The following is an 18866-nucleotide window of genomic DNA, read 5'->3' on the forward strand; positions in this document are numbered from 1 at the left end:
ATGTGTAAGTGAACTAATGCTGTGAAATTGAAAGTTCATTGTCTCTGGGATCTTAAACGTCAATATACAGCAAATTAAATTCAGCTACAGAACCCACATTGCATTTGTTGTCACGGGTCTGCCGGTGGTGATGGCTGCTCAAAGTCAGGTTCTGCTCTTTCCAATAAAACCTACTGGAAGCCAAAGCCGGTTTGGCTCATTGGATAGAGCATCGGTCTATGGACTGAAAGGTCCCAGGTCGATTCTGGTCAAGGGCATGTACCTTGGTTGTGGGCACATCCCCGGTAGGGGTGTTACGCCCAGACTTTGTGATCCCCAAGGACCACCAGGGAGCCGAGTCCGATGCAATAAACAAAAGAGCCTTCTCCATGCTAGCATGGGCTCCTCCCACTCATGCCGGCAGCATGGCGGAAGAGAGCGAATTTCGCCCAGTCCAGGGGTTTTACTCTGGTTGGTGGTGATGTCACTACCTTGGCTAACCCTGATTGGTTGCGTGAGGGCTAGGGATAACTCCGCCTTGTGGGGCGGAGTTGGGAGCTTATCCTCGCCCCACCCTGCCCTTTCATTCCCCCCTTGTCTAATGTGCCTAGTCAAATCATTGACTCAGCCTACTTCCTTTCAGCATAAACAATAAATACAGTTACCAAGACCCTTAGTACCACAGTTCCCATCAGTATTGTCCTCACTGAAGTCCAGTTCCCCTCCTGCAGGCATCAGTTCTCCTCCTGGCCTGTAGTTGCCAGGATCCAGGCCATGCAGGAGCTGGGAGTCATGTAGTCAGATCTGGGTGCCATCTACTTCAACAGCAGTGGGCATGCTCAGGATAACAGTGCAGCGTCCCTTTGAGTCCTTGGGCAGTGAATTTCTTTACCCACATTGAGCTCCGAGGCTACGGGGTCTGCGGTGGGCACTGGCAGTGCATCTGGAACAAGCAAACTGCAGAGCCTGTAAGGACTTGAGCAAGGGAATGGTTACCATACATGATCCCCTCCCAAAAAAGGGAAACTTGTCCCAGTAAGGGCCCCACCTGGCCCTTCAGAGGGCGAAGGACAGGGGGTTGGTCCAATTTTCACCGATTCTAGGACACATTTAATTAAACCCCTTTTCCAGAGTCTCACTTACCTGTCCTAAGGCTAGAGCTATACTCTGAGATACCTTAGCTACCAAGGTGGGGCTGTTATCTGATACTGGCAGCCCGAATCTAAGTATAATCTCCTGGAGTAATCTCTTAACTACTATAGAGGCAGTTTCTATTCTAGTGGGGTATACTTCAACCTAATCTGAAGTGTCTACAAAAACTAGACCTTAATGCTGGTGGTTTAATCTCCGAAATCCACCTACCAATGCTCTCCTGGGGAAGTTCCCTGGGACCCAAATTCCCAGGGGGACCCTCTTACCTTGTTTAGCATTTACCTGTGCACAGACAGTACTTCTAGCAACTCTGCCTCACAGAAGTTCAGAAGTCTTGGTGACACTTAAGTGGGTAACCTGGTGTCACTGGGCACTCTGACCTAGAGCCTCTGGGACCAATAGTCTTGTCATCTGGAGGGTCCATCAATCATCTGGTCTGTCAGGGGCTTGCTTCTGTTCAGTTGATTCCTTCCGGCTGCAGTTGGTAACCCTCTTTTCTCTGTGGATGGCACAGTGTCTCCATCAAGGGGCCTGGATTAAGGCCAAAAGTTCTGGAGCTGTACCCAAATGGTGTGATTACCATTGCCCCTGCATACTATTGCCCCATCCTGAATGTAACTGCTCCCATCCATGAACAGTACCTTGTCATCTGTTACCTCTGTGCAGTCATTAATGGGTTCCTCCATCATCATCTGGAAGCAGGCTGGCAGGGTTGATGGTCACAGTCTTGTGAATCCAGACAAAGGGCTGGTCCAGGAGAAAAGCCTGGCCCATCCAGGTTAGCTCCTGGCCCAGAGTCTGCTTATCTGCCTCCTTCACCAGCAATGCTGTGGTGGCCACTGCCTGGAAGCACGCTGGCCACCCTGCTGCCACAAGGTCCAGTTTCTTAGACAGATAGGCAACTGTCTGTCTTCCAGGGACCTAGAGTCTGAGTGAGAACCCTTTTTGCAATGCTTCTTACCTCACTCACGTAGAGGTGGAAGGGCTCCATGACGTCCGGCAAGGCTAGGGCAGCTGCTGAGATGAGAACCTTCTTTAGCTCCTCAAAGGCCCGTTGTTCCACTTTGGATCAGTTCAACAGCTGCATTCCCCCAGTACGTGTTCCTTCCAAGGACCATAGTCCTTCTTGATGTCCAAGGAAAACAGGTAGTTTGTCCGGTGGCTTCCTGGGCTGACGTACGGGTCCTATTGGCTCTCTCAAGACTAAATAGGCTGCCCCAATGCCCATCAGGAAACTAACAGGCTTCTCTCTCCTAGCTAACCTGTCAGGACATACTCTTTATAACTTTTATAAAAATCTCATCTTCCAAAAATACATAACCATGCCTCAAATTTTAAAGAAAAGGCAAGGGAGGAGGAAGCAGGCCCAGTACCTGTTCCCAGGCCTCCAGCCGCTTAAAATTTAAAATGCCACATTTTTCCTACAGATACAGATCTATCTGCATTTCTAAGCCCCTCTACTCCCCCCCCACCCCCCAGAACATCGGTGAAAATTGTCCAAGCAGTCGCAGGGGGTTAAATCATACAAATACTTGTTTTCACACAATTCTAAATAAATTATAAACCTTTGTGATGAAGTCTACTTAAACCTATAAAGTAGATACACATGACTGAAACCAAAAATGATTCCCAAAGTTTAAACAAAATACAAGATGCAGGTACAAGCCCAAATTCAAACTTACAATAAAAAGCAAAACAAAACAAATCAAATATAACAGATCAAATATAAAAGTTTCATATGTTACATTAAACATTACTTCAGAATAACTGACTTCAAAAAATACTGCATCACTGACTTAAAATAATTTTTTTAAGTGTAAGCATTACATACTTTTTCATCTGACAAATGAGAATAAATCAATCCTTGAGATCTTTGATCAATACTGCTTATTCTTAACACATATAATACAGTTTAGCCTGCCATATTCTAGGCATTTAGTTACTGCAATTAACTTTTCCTAATTCAATTTATATTTTGAACTTTTAAAGCTGGCAAGTCAAATATATTTGGCATTTTTTAGATTAATAACATTACATTTCTAATACATCCTGCTTACTTAGGGTAAAGTTTCAGCAACAGATCTGGTCACCCATTTTTTTCAGATCTCAAAATTTTTTCTGAAGTTCAAACAAAGCACTGAATAATCTCTTTGCAGGAGAGCTAATAGTCTTGCGCTCTCCGGCCTCCCCTAGACCTCTCCGCACCAGAAGCAGTTTACTAAGATTCAAGACATTGTCAGAAAAAAGAATGAATTTTGTTCATAGGTCAATCACAATTCATACTTAAGTAGCTATATGACTCTGTTTAGCTGATACCAATGACAAAGACTAAACTTTGTAAGCAAGGTCATCTGGGCAGCTTCACCAGGAAATCACCAGCCACTCCCTGCAGATCACTGGAGTAGCATTCAAATGCAAATGAACACATTCTTTAGCTGAAGACTCCCGGCCATTCATGGCCATTCATGTAAACTTGTTACCATTACCATCTAGTTTCCACCTCATGGCAGGGAATTTCAAAAGCTGCTTACAATGACTTGGGAAATCAGTTTTAATTTATCTCCCAGTTATCTCCACCACTTTTAAAGCTCATTCTGTACACAGAAAAGCGTATTAAGCACAGCCCAAAACTATGCGCACTCGTTTTGAACTGGCCTTTTCACTTTACTGAGCACAGAGATTCGCCCTTGAGCTCTTCTCCAGTACCCGATGTCGCCAGGGACCAGATGCCTCCATGCCGGCCCAGGCCCCCAGAGCGAGGCTTCTGCCACTGCAGGCCCAGCCACACTACTTAGGTGGCCCCCGAGGAGGAAGCGCGGGTCACCCCAGCAGCTTCCCGGCCCCGCCTCCCCTTCTCCAGGCAGCCAGCAAATTAACCCAGGTGCCTGCTCCCCGAGCGAGGCCACCACTGCCCAGCCGCACTCCAATGTGCAGACTGAGCCCCACGGGAGGCCCCCCTCCGACCCAACGCCGCCAGGGGGCCCTGCACCACCACGCCGGCCACACTTCGCCGGCTCCATCCTGGGGTTCCATTTCGCCCGCAGATACCACACTCAGAACTGGGAAAGGTTTCCGCAGGTGAGGCAACGGCTCACGCCGCTCACCTCGTCCTGGGAGAGAATTCATTCCTCTCCTCACGAGGGTCCCTCTAGGGCCCTCCCGGGAGGTCAGAACGTCTTCTGATCCTTCTGCCCGTGGTCCTATGGCACGTCTGCCAGACGTCTTCGGGCACCAATTCCACGAGGGGTTTTACGTCCCTCCAGAGCGCTCACACACCTACCACGGCCAGTCAGGCTCTCCGGATCGGGGTCCCTCATGGTCCTGGCTGGGGATCCTGGACGAGCCCCATATGTTATGCCCAGACTTTGTGATCCCCAAGGACCACCAGGGAGCCGAGTCCGATGCAATAAACAAAAGAGCCTTTTCCATGCTAGCATGGGCTCCTCCCACTCACGCCGGCAGCATGGGGGAAGAGAGAGCAAATTTCGCCCAGCTCAGGGGTTTTACTCTGGTCAGTAGTGATGTCACTGCCTCGGCTAACCCTGATTGGTTGGGTGAGGGCTAGGGATAACTCCGCCTTGTGGGGCGGAGTTGGGAGCTCATCCTCGCCCCACCCTGCCCTTTCAGGGGGTGTGCAGGAGGCAGCTGGTCGATGTTTCTCTCTCATGGATGTTTTTCTCTCATTGATGTTTCTTTCTCATCGATATCTTCCCTCTTCCTCTCTGTAAAAAATCAATAAAATATATATTTTAAAAACCTACTGGGAAGACAAAGTGCACAGTGCGCCCTCCCAGGGTGCTCAGACAGCACCTGGTGAGAAAGACCAGCATGCCGCTGAGGAAGAGCCTGGTGGCCCCCGGGCTCTGAGCCGCAGGGACAGCCCTCCCTGAATGGATCCAAGAATCCGCCCACAGTGCCAGGTGGATTTGAGCTCAGTGCAGAGTCTCTCACGCACCTAGTTCTGGCCCCCAAATCTGGTGGCAAGGCACCCACCGAGAGCCACATGAGGTGGGAGGACCTAAAGGAGGGGCTGGCCCCAAGTTCCCTCTCCCCCTCACTTGGTCCCCGAGAGCCCACCCCTTCCCACAGCTTCCTTGTCATTTGTTTTCTCCCTCACCCTTTCTCCGTCGTTCCTTCTCTCTGTCTATTTCTCTCTGGATGTCTCTCTATTCTCTATCTCTGTTTCACTCTCTCTGTTTCTGCAGCTGTCTGTGTCTGTTGATCTCTCTCTATCTCTCTGTCTCTCTCTTTCCCATCCATCTCTGCCCTGGACATGCCACCACCTCTGCCTCTTCTCACACTTCATGCTCATACAGCCGACCTCCCACCAGCCCAACCCCCACTCAGGACCTTGCCCTGCAGCTCCATCCCCACTGCTGACACACCAGGAATTCCTTGTACTGTTGGCTCCTGGCCACAGTGAGGTGCACATGTGGCTCCTCATGGCACTTGTTGGTGATGACGAGGAGGAGGGGTGATGATGATGAGGAGGGGTGATGATGAGGAGGAGGGTGATGATGAGGAGGAGGGGTGATGATGAGGAGGAGTGATGATGAGGAGGAGGAGGGTAATGATGAGGAGGAGGGGTGATGAGGAGGAGGAGTGAGAAGGAGGAGGGGTGATGAGGAGGAGGAGTGAGAAAGAGGAGGGGTGATTATGAGAAGGAGGAGTGATGAGGAGGAGGAGGGGTGATGATGAGGAGGAGCGGTGATGAGGAGGAGGAGGGGTGATGAGGAGGAGGAGGAGTGACGAGGAGGAGGAGGGGTGAGGAGGAGGAGGAGGAGGGGTGATGAGGAGGAGGAGGGGTGATGATGAGGAGGAGTGATGAGGAGGAGGAGGGTGATGATGAGGAGGAGGGGTGAGGAGGAGGAGGAGGGGTGATGACCAGAAGGAGGATAAAGAAGGAAAATGTCACCAGTGGCGAAGGGTCCTGCCTGTGCCAGGCCCGGGCAGCTGACAGCCTCCTCACCTTGGCGTGTGGTGTCCGCGCATCCACCAGAGTCAGACCCGGCAGGAGGCGAGGACAGAGCACCGAGGCTCCAGCTATCAGAGCGGGGTCACTGTTGCCACTTTTGAGCGGGAGCATATGTTGAGCTAATGATTCAGACCAGAAGCATCTGTGGCGTGCGTTATTTGTGCACAGGCTTCGAAAAGAGACCCTCTGAGACCATGTGCTCACCTGTCCTGTGCAGAATTGAAAACCAAACCTAGGGTTTTGGTAATGTTCCAAACACAAGACCTTCGTCCACCGATGCAGACAAACTATCCCAGCTCAGCAAGTGGAGGTGGAAGAACGCAGAGATGTGGAGGTCACGGTCCCTCCTTCCAGAATCTACATGACGGTAGTAAGACACACGTGTGGCTATAGAACCCAGAACCAGGATGCACTGTACCCGGCACGGGGCACGCTGGGGCCAGCGTGGTCCACCAGAGCTGGTCATTTTAAGGCCATTTTGAAAGGCAATTTCAAAATTTAATTGAAATTAGATTAAGGCAATTTTGAAAGGCCATTTCAAAGGTTAATTGTGAAACACGGCCATTATTAAAAATTAAACTATGTAAACTTACAACTAAAATGTGTTATATTAAAACGAAGGCAATAAATACCCAATTTCACTCCTTTCCTAATTGTTTTACTACACTTTTTATTATTTTTGCTCCTGGAGTTATTAGCACTCACTGGGTCTACAGGGCCGGATGCATGCCACTGCTCATCTCACCCCAAACCTGTGCTCAGTGACAGACGCTGGAATTTACTTGAAGTCGGCCACAGGGAGGGTATTTATACCATGAAAACTGGCAAGACCTACAAATCCGTGCCTTTTTTTTTCTTTTTTGAGCCAACTGTTACCAGCCTACCACTGAACGTCAGTGTCGCAAGGGGTCTTGTGAGCAGAGTCTGGATATAGCATGTTTGAGGCATGTCCTCTCTGTCGGGGGACAGTGTGAATTCTCGAATCAGGAGCCCAGACTCGGCGTGTGGGAGGGCAGAACGCAGGAGGACAGTGGGACCAGACAGACCCCTTTAACTCACAGGCTTGTGAAACCAGCCGCGGCCCTTGTCTCACCTTGGTGGGGAAACAGAAGCCACAAGTGAACACCCACCTCCAGCTCTACCTCACTTTGCAAGAACGTCTCCATTCCTCATCCTCACTGCATCCAGCCTCTCCCTTTTTTTTTTTTTTTTTTTTGGGGGGGGGGGGTCTCCTCCGCCAAGCCTCCCTCTGCTGGAAGCAGACGGTGTCATCATCACATCAACTCATCTTTCTCATCCTCAGCAATAAATCCCAACTCCCAGCACGCTCCTGGAGCTGCAGCCGGAGACTTTTTCTCTAAGCCGGGCTCCGGGGAGCACTGTCCACGCTCACCGGGCTCTCCATGAGCCTCTGGCCTCCTCTGCATCGCTCCGCGGTCACGGTCACTGAGCTCAGGAAGGGAGCCACTGCCCTCTTCCCGGTCTCCAGGGGCAGGGGGCTCCTTCCACGCCGGGCGGGCCCAGGTCCTAGTCCCTGGGAGCAGAGGCTCCGGCTCCTCCTCGGCACCCAGTCCAGGCCACCTCCCCGCGGAGGACGCCTCCTGCCCAGGGAACTCCGTGGCTCACGTCCCATCCGCACCTGGTACACAGGCACGGTGAGCGGGGATCCGGAGACGGTGGTCAGTGGACAGTGGACTCGAGGACAGGTGGGTGACAAGCTGTCCTACCACGCAGCCACTCAGCATTCAATCCCCCAAAGCGGTGGAGACAGAGCCGGGTGCAAGCAGAGATGCTCACAGCTGCGCTTGATGCTGACATGGCACTAGCCGTGGAGAACAATTAAGACCTGTTTGGATCAAGGAGCATGAACACCCGGGAAGACAGAGGCCTGCGCTGTCCTCCCATCACACCGTCTGTAGGAGTGGACCGCTGTGCTTCTCTCACCACTCACGGGATACAGACGCTGCACACAGGACCGGCACTCAGGAAATACAGGGAGAAGGAAACCTCCTCTGCAGAATGGTTACAAGGGAACTCTGGGGCAGCACAGAGCCCGCTGGGAACTGACACCGCGGCTCCCGCAGCGCCCCCTACAGACGGGCCGTGGGTACGTGAGCACCGTGTCTTCTGCCAACCCCCAATGTCTGCCCTTCTCAGCGACCAAAGCAAAGAAGTTAGGTGCGCTGCCAATAAACATGAGGGACGTGTCTGTCACCAACGAAAACGACTGGTTTCCTTCCCCAGGAATCTCCGAGGACCTCACCCCACCTGCTGCCAGGAGCCCACAGCCAGGCACACTTGGTGACTTAGGAAGGTCTCCCCGGACCCAGGCAGTTTCATTTTGCAGCCAGGAACCAGAAGTGTGAGGCGGATTGCCTTCATCGCCTATTCCATGTGGCGCTGATGTATTAACATGACAGCCAGTGAATAAAACCATGTCTTTAATTAAGGTAGGGGAGATGCATCCGCTATGCAGATTTGTAATTCTCTTTGCAAGCCGTCCCTTTGACATCGGTGAAAAATGAACTGGAGTGCTTATCTCAGAAGATCTAAGAGCCTACACCAGCTCTGTTATTTCCCGCCTACAGATCAAACATAATGCACAGGTCTCGCGGTCTGGATCAATAATTCCTAAGTAATAATATAAATTAGACCACAACAGGCATTCTGAGGACGGAATCCCATGAATAACAATGGATACCATTTTACAATGTCAGTAGTAAGGCAGGTTTACAGGAAGGCATGTTACAGAAGCCCTGAAACGTTCACAGTGGCCTAAATGAGCCATAAAACATGGTGGAGAGACCTCCTTGAGTTCCATCAATGGGATTATTTTCCCCGTTCCCTTACATGTCAGCCAATGTTTCCAATTCCCCTCACCTTGGTCCTCTCCGCCCTGGCTTTGGGACACTATAACCCCCAGCTACAGTCCTGAGTCTGCAGGCAGTAGGTGTGATGAAAAAGATGGTGGCTTAACTGATGGGGCTCACGTCTGTCCCCATTCTTTATCAAGGTTAGAATCCTACTAAAAAGAAGGCCAAACCCTAAACATTGGTTTCCCGCACTTTTTCACAAGACCTTTATTTACGCTTCACCGGGAAACACTTAACGAACAAATCTCTCTCCATCATAAGTAGAAAGGTCAGCTCACATGAGGAAGTGGGAGACTCTTGCACAGCCCCTCTGTCCGTAGACAATGTTCCTCCCCATTCAGGAAAATCCCGAGCTGTCACTAGACCTGATCCATTGAAATGCCACCTTGGCCACCGCCCCCCTCAGGGATCCAGATTCAGTGACAGGTAGGGGCACTGGCTCAAAGGGGCAGGACCCCATCCTGCGCAGCTTCTCGAGGTCCCACCTGCCTCTGCACCAAGAACCTCACCGCTTAACTCATCCTTGGCCCCAAAGGACCGCTTTCGCCTGATAAGAACCTGGTCTTCTGAAGCTGTGCACCTACAGGCGCCAATTTCCCACAAAGTCTTCAATTTCTCTAAGCACAGTACTCACGGTGACTGCTCTCCAAGGGGAACAGGGCTGCTGCTGTTAATGATATTGTTGCCCAACACATTTCAAAGACTGGGCCCCGAGGCCCAGGGAAACACGTGTGATGGGCCAGGTGTGCCCACTAGTTGGCACAGCTAATGGTGTCTGCTTTCTTGAATGCCTTAGTCAGAAAGCAGCAGGTCCCCAGGCTTCCTGAGCACAGTCGCTCTCAGCTCCTTCAGCAGCCGTGCCTGGGACAGCACTGTGCAGTGGGAGGTGGGAGGTGCCACCCACAGCCCGAACACCCACCTCTGCCAACCGAATGCGAACATAATATCCTGAGTTGCAGCCAGAGTTCTTTCTTCCCCTTTAATGGGAAAACATCCCAGAATCTTGAAGTGGCCTGCAACAGGTAAGTTGTTCTTCCTTTAAAAATAATGTTTAGCCGAAGCTGGTTTGGCTCAGTGGTAGAGTGTCGGTCTGCGGACTGAAAGGTCCCAGGTTCGATTCTGGTCAAGGGCATGTACATTTGTTGCAGGCACATCCCCAGTAGGGGGTGTGCAAGAGGCAGCTGATCGATGTTTCATTCTCATCGACGTTTCTAGCTCTCTAGCTCTCTCCCTTCCTATCTGTAAAAAAACAATAAAATATATTTTAAAAAAAAATAAATAATAATAAAAATAATGTTTATTTTGAACTTAGCAGAAAACGAAATCTGATTTCTTTTCTTATGAACAGAGTCATTGGAATTAACAGGATAATTCTTAGGCCACGAGGCTTTTCATAGTGAAATAACTTCTCCTTTCTGGATTTTTGGTCAAAAAGAAATTTTAGTTAAAACGCCGGAGCTAAAGACTACCTTGAAGATAAAAGTCATTTCATAAGATTCTTTCGGGCTAACTGGCTTTGCGCCAACAGCAAAAACAAGACCACAAATTCCCAGGGGCACAGAAAGCCCTGCACGCCCTGGAGCCGGTCCTGGAGAAAGTGGAACAACAGAAACAGCATTAGGAGATCCACTGGTCACCGCTGGAAAGCAGCTCAATGCAGGTGGTCCCCCAATAAAAAGTAAAACACAATAAGAAAAAAATTAAAGAAGATGAAAATCAGAAAGTAACTCATTAGCTAATACCCCAATAGCAGCAAATAGCTGTCAGCTTTTACATTTGCATTCATATTTTTTCCTAAATGCACATTGTTTCCTGTTGTCAGGATTTTGCTTCTTAAAAGCCATTGCTTAATGCTACAATCATGGTTCCTTTTAAAATATAACCTTAATCAATGTAACACTGTGTCTCATCATTTGTCTATAGCATTGTACAGACATTGTTTCATGTCATGTCTATTCCCTTGTGTGTAACATTGTCTCATATTGTGTCTATAACAGTGTACATACATTGTCTCTTATTGTGTCTATAACATTGTACAATACGAGACACAATGTTACACACAATTGTAACTAAACATTGTATATTACATGTATCTCATATGCCATCGGCACAGTTTCCTGAGGCTCCCAACTCTCCACATCCATACTTGGGACATCCTCCCCACAGTGCAGTATGGAGCTCTGATGGAGGGTAAACCAGAGATCATCATAAACAAGAGATGAGGCAGCTCACTTGATAGACCCCAGCAGGAGTGCTGGGCTGAACGGTGGCCCCAAAAGATATACCCATGTCCACAGGCCCTGTGACTGTGACCTTCTCTATAAAGTGATACTGAGTTAAGGATGGTGAGAGGAGGTACTTATGCTAGGTTATTCAGATGGGCTCTCAGCACAACTCCATATATTTTGTAAGAGAGGCAGAGGGCGCTGAGGATGGGCACACAGGGAGAAAGCCACATGCAGATGGAGACAGAGACTGGAGCGCTGGGACAGGAAGGACAGCACAGCTGCTGGCAGACCAGAGAGGGGCCTGGCACTGGTCCTCCCCAGACCCTTCAGGGAAAGCACAGCCCTGCTGACACCTGGACCCCCAGAACTGTGGCAGAATAAGCGTCCTTTGTTTACTAGGCCACCCTGTTTGTGGTGGTTTGCTATGACAGCCCTGGGTGAGAGATATTACTCAGCCCAACTCATTCAATCTTTGGAAAAATCACAGAACAAGAAAAAGTCACAGTGCCCTGGCCAGTTGGCTCAGGGGTCAGAGCATCAGCCCGTGCACCTAAGGGTCACGGGTTTGCTTCCTGATCAAGGGCACATATCTGAGTTTTGGTTTCACACCCCACCCCAGGCTGGGTTAGGTGCAACCAGTCTCAGAGCAATGTTTCTCTCTCTCTCTCTCTCTCTCTCTCTCTCTCTCTCTCTCTCTCTCTCTCTCTCTCTCTCCCTCCCTCCCTCCCTCCCTCCCTCCCTCTTTCCCTCCCTCCTTCCCTCTCTTTTTCCATTCCTCCCTCTACTCTTTCTGAAGAACAAAGGGAAGAATGTCCTCATGTAAGGATTAACAAAACAAACAAAAAAGTTATTAGTAAAATCTATTCCCAAAATGCCACCATTAACATCACCTGGTGTAGATGGAAGGAAACCACAGGAAAGGCACATCAATGAAAATTAACCCTCAACACCACAAGTTGGGCGGGATGGCACGCCAAAGTCATGGGAGTCCACTGCCCTTCATCTCAGAGGAGTCCAATCAGCAACGTTCCACGCCTCCGTGTGACAAGGACACAGACAACAGCCAACGTCACTGTCGCCGCCACATCCCGTGGGCGCCACCTGCCTTTCTGGCTGTGAGAGGCCGACCTGCACCTCGCCAGCAGGCCAACGCCCGCACCCTAGAGGGGGGAACGGGAGGGTGTTTCTGGCTTTTGTCTCTGGAATCAAAAGTTGAGCGGCATATAAAAATCTAAAGCTTCTGGAACTAATGTTCCTTTAGACATGGTTTCTAATTTTAAGTACCTGAGCTTGATTATTGATCGCAATGGGTCTTTAAATGAGCAGATTAAAACTTTGTCCATAAAAACGAGCTGTAAAAACCCCAGCTGCTCCCCGGGGAGGCCGGCGCTGCCTGGCGTCTGACCGTGGGTTCCGGGCTGTGGAGAGCGGGTTCCTCCGAGGGCATGGCTGCCGCTCACGGGCCTCAGGGGGAGCCTCTCCTCTGGGCCCCGGCCTGGGGGCCCGGCACCTGATTCACTGGCTGTCACCTTGCCTTGGAGGCGTCGCCGGCTCTCCTGAAATCGGATGAGAGTGCTGTTCCTTTTTCCAATCTCAAAACGCAGGTCCTTAAAAAACAACTGTTCTTCCCAAACACCCAGCCCCAAATTTCCATAGCTTGTTTAATCACCTTTTCCTCTTTCTTTCCCAAAGACTGTGTGGTCATCTTACTACAGCTTCTAGGTTAAATCTTACACTATCCCTAGTGGTGAAAGCAGGAAGTGATAAATCCAATGATATCGATCCAACATAGAAGTAGTAGCAACCACTAATAATGCTCTGTGTCTGCCCCCTGTCATCCTGCCACCCCACTGAGAAGCGCCCGTGCCTGAGGCAGCAGCCCACAGCCTGCCCCCAGCCACCTGCCACCTACCACCCACCACCCATCACCCACCACCTACCCCCCACCACCCACTGGACCCAGCAAAGCTCCGTGTCTGCAGAAGGGACACTAGAAACCTCGATAGTCAAGTGAGAGACAGCAGGGGTGTTAACAGGAAACAGGCGTGGCCTAAATGATAATGTAGGAGAACGAATGCACAAACAGTTCACAAAGACCATGATGTCAGCGGGACACGGTGGGGACCGCAAGGCCTGGGTCACAGGGCAGGAGAGAAATAGCCGTGAATGTGAGCCTGCGTGATGCACACACAGGTCAGAGCTCCCTTTCACAGCTTCCACCGTCACAAGAGAAATAAAAAGGCGCCGCGCAGGGTAAGCACAGTTTGCTGACCAGGGATCAAGAAGCCGAAGCAGCCAGAGCCCTCGGCCAGACCCCAGGGGCACTGAAAATACTGGCCGTGCTGAGCCCGGAGTCTGGGGGCACCCAGCACCAGGAGAGTCCCCAAGGTCCCGGCGGGCCCAGTGGCGCTGAAGTTGGAAACCACTGCTGTGGGGCAATGCTGGAGTCCTTGCACGTTGATCAGGGCTTATTTCTGGTGTCCCATTCTGCTCTGTGGTCCATGTGACCGGTCTTTGCTAGGTTAGGCATATGTTTTTGGTAGGACTGAAACAATGCACCCTCAACCTCACTGTCACTGTGGAGAGTTCCATTGTCTTTCTGGGCTACGACAAGTGGCAAAAGCAGCAGGCAGGAAGAGCAAACATCACATGTGCCCGGCAACCACTGCTCTCTGCCTGCGTCCCAGGTGCCAACGGGCAGCCGCCGCCATCTGAAGAAAGATCCCTCCCTGCGATTGTGCCCACAGACCTTTGGCGCCAGGGTTTGAACTGCGAGGAGATTGCTTCTCTTGGATAAGCCTTCTCCCAAGATCTCTCCCCACTTACTTTTGGTATTTCCATGATTGACAGACAAAAAATATTTATTTAGGGAGTCTCTATATTGAAAATCAGACATGGAATTTTTTTTTTCTTTCTATCAACATGGCAGTAATAGCGGCTGTTTGAACAAAAGGTATTTTTCCATTCAACCATGAATGCTGAAAATCCTCCCGTCTACATCAGGAAGACATTTGGTTTTATTGATCGTGGTAGCTGAATAACTTTAAACTCCTATAGCCAGGCACAGAGAAGGTTGGTTTGCTCTTTGTGGTAAAAGTTTTTACAGGAAACCAGATACAGAAGTAATTTGTCTTTAGACAATCCCATGGAGTCAGAACCAATCAAACCTGTTTCACAAGTTTTGTTCAAAGACAGTACTCGAGTGGCCTAACGTATAGTGATATCTCTTCTTAGGAATACTAATTTTATTGTTCGACATAGCTTATTTCAAGACTGTTTTCTTAGCGAGCGGCAAAACACCCACGTCCCTGCTTTCAATTGATAAGAAGTGTTAAAACTTCCCTACCTATCCGAGAAATTATGAGACACCCACTGAGGTCTGCACCCCACAATCCTTCACCCTAAATGGTAACTTACCATCGTCCCTGAAAATCTACCACATCTCGGCCCCGCACTGCAAGAAAATCTTCTCTCATCAATGCATAGGAATGCAAGAAAGCCTATATTTGGATCAAACATGAAAAACGAACACCAAGAACTTTTATAGTGAAGCAGACTTGCTGTTAAGTGAGGTGTTGTTGTTTTTGTTGTTGTTCCCAGCCTCTTCAGATCTAAAGGAGATTTGGCATTTTGCTGCCCATATTCCTGCAAACTGCCAAAAAGTGACGTTGTTGAGTTTTCCTTCACTTTTTTGGTCTGTCCTTAGAAATTCGTTTCTGACTGAAGGGAAGAAGCCAAATCCCACAAATCACCACTCAGACACATGGGGGTCGCTTCTTTCAGAAGAGCCCGGCCACCACACACTCCTTGTGTGGTGTTTTGCTTTGGTTTTTTGTTTTTAATATATTTTATTGATTTTTTTTTTTTTTTTTTTTACAGAGAGGAGTGGGGAGAGAGAGAGAAAGCCAGAAACATCAATGGGAGAGAAACATCGATCAGCTGCCTCCTGCCCACCCCCCACCGGGGATGTGTCCGCAACCAATGTACATGCCCTTGAACTGGAATTGAACCTGGGACCTTTCAGTGCACAGGCCAACACTCTGTCTACTGAGCCAAACCAGTTCCCCACTTTGTTTTGTTTTTAAAGCACAACTATATATTTGCATGGTGATGAAGACATTTGAAAAGATCAGAAGAGATGAGTAGGGTAGGAGAAAGAGGAGAAGCTTGCAGGAACTAAGAGTCCTCCTGAAGACGTGAAGGGCTCATATTTATAACATGGATTTGTTATAAAAGGGCCCTAAGAGCCTGGCTGGAGTGGCTCAGTTGGTCAGAGCATTGCGCCCCCAGGCTCCAGGCTGTCACATCTGACTGCGCTGTCCACGGGAAACAAAGGTCCGCCCAGCAATGGCACCGCCGAACGAAGGGGTCCCCGAAATTTGTGATAAGCTCTTGTGCCGTGCCCCTCCCAAACTCTCTGGCGGCCCTCCTTTGGCGAAGTCACAACCACACAGAGGACCAGCCCTTTGGTTCCCTCCGGAGAGCAAGGGCGGGGCCGCCGAGGTGACCCCCATCCTCTGCGTAAGGGAAGCTGTGCACATCTATAAAGCAAACGTCTCATAAAACCAACGGCTGTGTAAACGGCAGCCCTAAATTGTTTGTATATAAATATTACCTTTTATATTCCGCGGGAGCTCCGTGCGGGTGAGCACTCCGCGTTAATGGCCCGCGCGGGGAGCGGGGAGCGGGGAGGGGCGGGGGCGGGGGCGCGGCCGCCCCGCCGGCCAGATGGCTGCCTCTTCTTGCATGAGATTGAAAGATGCTCTCCGTGCACCGCGGTGCTTCCGAGGCAGATTAATGTCGCCGGCTAAATTGCCTGTGTTTTTGGAATAAAATTTAAAGAGAACTTTTTAAAGCAATCGGCGTCGCGGGTTCCGGGGCCGATGGCTCTCCAGGTAGGGCCTGCTGGCCGGCTGGCCGAGCACGCGGTGACTAACGGGAAGGGCTATGGCCGAAGGGACCGCTCCGGGAAAGGGGAGCTGTGATGAGTCCTTATTCATCATGAAAGGAAACGTGCGGCCCCACAATAGCGGCTCTCACGCGGAGAAATGTTAATTAATGGAAAGAACAATGATGTAAGAAATTAGCTGCTGATGGCGGCGGGGCTTAAACGCGTTAAGGATCAGATAGATGTAGCCTTGCACTGCCGAAACGTAGGGAGAAATAACAATCTTAAAGCGCCCCTGTCATCTTTGCGTGAAGAAGCAAAACACTCAGCCAGTGCTTATCTGTTTCAGAGAAAATGGGCCCCCCCTTCATCTCTGATCCGGCCTCTAAAGCCACCCCAGAGCAAAACAAGGTCGCTTATTAATGTCACTTCATTCCAACACTATGGGTCACCCTGACTGCGGAAGAGGAGGGAGAGGAGGCGAGAATATGCCCCTAAACTGAGATAAACTAAATTTCTGATACTTCCAAGCTAATATAAAGAAAAATGCAGCCCTGACTGGTTTGGCTCAGTAGATAGAGAGTCAGCCTGCAGACTGGAGGGTCCCAGGTTCGATTCCGGTCTAGGGCATGTACCTTGGTTGCATGCACATCCCCAGTAGGGGGTGTGCAGGAGGTGGCTGATGGATGTTTCTCTCTCATCGATGTTTCTGGCTCTGTGTCCCTCTCCCTTCCTCTCTGTAAAAAAGAAAAGAAAAGAAAAATGCAAATTACTGTCAGAGACTGAGTGTCTTCTATCCCTTTTAATCTAATTTTAAGTCCCTGAGAAAATATGTAGCTTCCAGTCCACCTAACAATGCACTTCCAGAAGCAGAGGCCACGCCTATTTTTTTCTTTTTATTTATTTATTTATTTATTTATTTTTCATTTTATTTTATTTTCCCCCCTTCCTCCCTCCCACCCATCCCCTCCCTCCCCAGAGCTTTATGTCCATTGGTTGTACTTATATGCATGTATACAAGTCCTTCAGTTGATCTATTATCTCCCCAGAAGCAGAGGCCACGCCTATTGAAGTGCAGACCTCACCAGCCCCAGTCCCCAGCAGTAAGGAAGCTCAGCTCATTCGCAGCAGGAGGCCAGAGCTGATGGCTCCCATCAATCTCGTGGTGGGGACAGGGGCACTGGGGGGCAGAGCGGAGGAAGAGAGGTCCAGGTGCCTTGCACAACAGGCCCAGCTGGAGCCCGTCTGGGGAAAGGGGGGACCTGTAAGGCTGCCCCTCCGTCCTCACCCCAGTGGGCAGATGTACTGACTCCTCCCTCTCCCTCCCTGCAGGTGGAATGTGCTGGGACTGCAGGGCGCCCTCCTCTGCCACTTCATCGAGCCCGTGTACCTGCACAGCATCATCGTGGGCAGCCTGCACCACACGGGCCACCTCTGCCGGGTGATGAGCCACAGGGCCGAGGACATCGGCCAGCTGCCCCCCTCATACCAGCACAACCGGCCCCTCCTCAGCGGTAAGAGAATCACCCTCAAAAACACCCCCCACCCCAAGCAGGCTGGCACAGGCAGGCCATAATGGGGGCCAAACCGGGCAGATTTTACTCATTTTGGCCAATAGATATTTAAGACATAGAGAGCAAAATTGTAGCAATCCAAAACTTAACAAAGAAGGAAGGCGTGGGTGTAGGCCGGGCCACGTTTCAGAGAATGTACAACAGAATGCACACGGCACATCCATGCGCCATCGTGTGACTGCAGCCGCAGTGTGCTCAGTGCCCAGTGGAAGTAAAACTAACCGTGCATGGGTCCAACAGGACAGCAACGTACTGTCAGCAGAAGCCTTTCCGATAGAGGGCCTGCAGGTTCGAGGCTGGGGGGAGAGGGGACCGTACAGGGTCTGGCTGCCCTGGGTGGGTGGCTGGACTCAGGGGTCCCTGCATTCTCCATGCCATCCGGAGGCTAGCACACACTGGGGAAGCACATTTTGGAGGCAACGGAGAAAGCCAGCAAGCCCTGGGCTGGAAGCACAATTCCCTATCCTACTCCCAGCTCCCCACACCGCCCATGTCATTGGAGCCCCAGTGTTCCCACCATGACCCCGGGGGTGGCCAGCCCAGGCGCCCAGCACCGTGGTGAGGATCAGGAGGCACATGGCCTGAGAAGTGTCAAGTTCTATGATCACTAGGAAGACCGGTATGGGAAGGACACACCTCCACTGTGACGGCTGGCCTTCCACACACAGGCCCATGGGAGGCTCCTGGCACTGCCTGGAGCATGTGGAAGTCTGGTCCAGAGCCTGCAGGAAAACACCGCACCCGAGGCAGCTCCCTGGCCTTAGCAGGGTGCTCTGAAGGAGCCGCTGGCACCGTCTGCAAAACCAGGCGGGTGCACCAAGCGGAGAGTAGCGCTGGCAGGCTGTGCAAACTGCAGCCACTGGCTGGTTCACGTCTCTGACAGATTCTCTGAAACAGAAAATTATAAGCTAGAAGACCTGTTTCCAGTGTGTGGCTAAGAACTGGGCCTAAGATTTATTCCCAATGTTATAAAATTGTTCTAAAGTTTAAAATCAGGGCAGTAAAAGTGCCCCATGGGGGTGGTAGTGAGAACCAAAAGAAATAATTCGTGAAGAGCACTTCACTTTGCTCTGTTTGCAAGTATTCAGAAAAGGCCTCTCGGCTCGCTCCAATCATATTACAGGATGGGGAAAAAGTAGGTTTATAGTTGTTCGTACGGAAATGATAATTAATACAAGCACAAACTCTGTGTTTCAC

General features: G+C 50.5%; 1 protein-coding gene across 1 annotated transcript in view; it reads left to right on the forward strand.

Moving 5' to 3' along the window:
• Nucleotides 1-18866, forward strand: part of ADARB2 (adenosine deaminase RNA specific B2 (inactive)) — a 412641-nt gene that overhangs the window by 383329 nt on the left and 10446 nt on the right. Inside the window, exon 8 of the mRNA XM_045588781.1 lies at nt 17428-17609. Within this exon, the coding sequence (XP_045444737.1) occupies nt 17428-17609 (182 nt within the window). The remainder of the gene's footprint in view (nt 1-17427; nt 17610-18866) is intronic.

This window comes from Pipistrellus kuhlii, unplaced genomic scaffold (genome assembly GCF_014108245.1).
Source record: "Pipistrellus kuhlii isolate mPipKuh1 unplaced genomic scaffold, mPipKuh1.p scaffold_m20_p_1, whole genome shotgun sequence".
Taxonomy (NCBI): Eukaryota; Metazoa; Chordata; class Mammalia; order Chiroptera; family Vespertilionidae; genus Pipistrellus; species Pipistrellus kuhlii.